Source organism: Ambystoma mexicanum, chromosome 5q (genome assembly GCF_040938575.1).
Source record: "Ambystoma mexicanum isolate Mex_15411 chromosome 5q, UKY_AmexF1_1, whole genome shotgun sequence".
Taxonomy (NCBI): Eukaryota; Metazoa; Chordata; class Amphibia; order Caudata; family Ambystomatidae; genus Ambystoma; species Ambystoma mexicanum.
Window position 1 is genome coordinate 161830848 of NC_090933.1, and position 2869 is coordinate 161833716.

At 43.2% G+C, this 2869-nt stretch overlaps 1 protein-coding gene across 1 annotated transcript; it reads left to right on the forward strand.

The window, feature by feature from the left end:
- The first annotated feature begins 765 nt into the window (after positions 1-765).
- LRRC30 (leucine rich repeat containing 30) lies at positions 766-2446 on the forward strand. Its single transcript, XM_069622329.1, has one exon. It carries the CDS (start codon positions 1119-1121, stop codon positions 1983-1985), a length of 867 nt encoding a protein of 288 aa, XP_069478430.1. The 5' UTR covers positions 766-1118; the 3' UTR covers positions 1986-2446.
- Positions 2447-2869: the final 423 nt, after the last annotated feature.

The following is a 2869-nucleotide window of genomic DNA, read 5'->3' on the forward strand; positions in this document are numbered from 1 at the left end:
GACAGTGCGCTATGTAAGTACCTTTTAACATAACATAAACATCGTAATAATGTAGATATACAATATCCACATAATAACATGCCCAAAGTTGATAATGATTAGAAAAGCATTTGTTCAAAAGCTTAACATTCCTTTTTGCAAACAATGTACTTCTGGGTACGTTTTCTTAAAACTATGCTACCGAAATGAGCTTATTTTAAATCACCGATAATCACTTGGCTCTCTGAAAGTGTCTGCATTGCTTGGCGTAACTAGTATGACACTGAAAAGAAACACACACAAAAATCATTGACATGTATGTGTGGTCAATATGCTGCTTTTTAAGCACACCAGAACGAGTCACACATTTAGAGTCCACGAAACATTTGTAAATTCTTTGCCTGACTAGAAGAGCATTATGTTTTACTCACCCAGACTGGGGTCCTTATTATCTAACAGATCAGGCTCATATTATGTGTCTGTGTTGCTATTACTGTGTCTCTCAAATTACAATCGCGGCCATGGGTTGCAGTGAAGGTCGAATGCCTTTTTGACATGAACTTGTGTGAAACTATTAGAGAAGACTGACTCATGGGGTTTTGTTATTTTCCGTTTATGGCTCAGACCTTTCCAGAAGGTCTCATTTGTATTACAAAAAGAACAGCACTTTTCTCCAGTACTTAAAAACGTGAACATTGCCGGCATGTTTTCTAGTCAGCTCGCTATTCTGGTTACAACGCGGTATTCGAGTTGTTGTTGCAGGGATACCCACACGGGGTTTCCTGCTGAAGTTAAATACAGCACAGCACCCAAGTAACGGCAGGGGACAGACCGATGGGGCTTATGGGGAATGACGGGGACAGCTGCGCCTTGGTTTTCCATTTGATTTAAACAGGTCAATTCAGCACTTTCAGAAATGAGGTTTTCATTACCGTCAACGCTGGTAAAACACAGCTTACTCAGACGTGCGCAGCCCTGCTGTGCCGAGGGGCGGAAAATGTCTCAGCAACGAGAACGAATGGTTCTGTTTTATGTGGAAAGATGCTCTTTTCAACGTTGTCTGCCTTGAAGCTTAGCTTTTGACACCAGGTCTTGTTGAAGACAAGAGGCTGGCAGTTGTGCAAAGCCGTTGTATTCTGATGGGGAGCAAGCAGTCGAAGGACAAACGGACGAAAGAGCAGAAACAACTGACTCCTGAAGCTGTACAGGTGACGCACTCAAACCAGGGTCCACGGACCAGGAGTCGCCACCTCAGCCTGGTGCTGCTGGGCGTGGTGGAAGTCCCGCCCCACGTATGGGAGCTTTTGGAATTGCAACGTTTGAACCTTTCCCAAAATTGCCTTTCTACACTTCCCCCCGCTCTGGGCCAACTGGAGCACATCGTGGTACTGAACTTGAGTGGGAATCGGCTGACGTGCCTGCCAAAAGAAATTGGACGGCTGAGGAACCTCAAGATTTTGTTTGCCAACATGAACGCATTAACGGCGGTGCCGGAGGAACTGAGCCTCTGTGGAAAGCTGGAAGTGTTAAGTCTGTCCCACAACCTTCTAGAAGAACTTCCTGTGAGCTTGAACGATCTGGCTTTTCTCAGGAAATTAAACCTCGGAAGCAATCGAATTGCTCACATCCCTTTGTGTGTTTTTTCAATGAAATGTCTTGATTTCCTGCACGTGGGGTCAAATAGGCTTGAGAATATTGCAGAAACCATCCAGTACTTGCAGAACTTGCAGATTTTGATTGTGGAGTATAACAACATCCATGCCTTGCCGAAGACTCTCTGCTCTGTGACTGCCCTGGAGCTACTCAATGTAGACCACAATTGCATCCAAGCTCTTCCTGATGACCTCTACAAACTCTCAAGGTTACGAAAAATTGCAATGCACCCAATGGATACAGGCCTACACATCATTCATAACCCACTGGCAAGACCACTTCCGCAGATGCTCGACGCAGGGCTGGATGCACTCTTCAGGTACCTCAAAGACAAAGACGGTAACATTTACTAGATCGTTGACGTTGGATTAACCGAGATATGGGGCATCAGCCATGTCAGGCCACTTCCCTACGCAGAGACTTTCCAATTCATAGCTAATGACATTCAAGATGTAAAACTGTTTCTTTCCAACACATTCTATACTTCTGCTCAAAGCAAATAAAGTTATATTTTCTTTTATGACTCACCTACTAAAAATGTATGAAGCAAAATATTCCACTTTTAGGTCTACGGGGGAGGTTGGGGGTTATATTTTGACTGTGCTTGTTATTAGTGTTTAACCAGCATTTCTGAGATTTGCTCTTTTTAACACTTGGCTGTTGCATTATTTCACTACAACGATTTTGCTGCTAACGATTTTCGGTTTGAGAAACCTTCTCTGTAAATTGAATCAATGTACTTAAAGTTAACTTGACCCTAGGGGCTTGATTTGACATTGTGTGTCTGTTTAAACAATAAGGAACACAAATAAAGTTTGCTCCACTTTTCCATTGTGACTTTGAGGGAAAAGCTGTTTTATTTTTTTGCCCCACAACAAACATAGTACAAAAATCACACTGCTTCACTTTTACATCAGTCCAAGAATGTTTTTAACGTGAGATGGATTTGGTCAAAACATGTTTTGTCCATTCCATATTACACAAGTAGCAAAACTGGTTTCTGTGTTGGACACTGATGTAGTGATCAATGTCACAACCTTACTTCCAACAGGGAAGGATCCTCTCGGGAGGATAGCTCAGGGGCAACGTGCATGCCTTGGAGGAAGATGGCACGGAGCAACACAGGTTCGATCCCGGGTCCGCGCTTAGAAACCTCTGGGTATTAACCTAATAATCATATCATAACAATGGAACATAGAAAATGGTCCCAGACTGACTTGAGAGCTAATGGGACAAA

What these genes read in the sequence shown, in the direction of transcription:
- LRRC30 (XM_069622329.1), top strand. Translation starts at nt 1,119, where the DNA reads ATGGGGAGCAAGCAGTCGAAGGACAAACGGACGAAAGAGCAGAAACAA.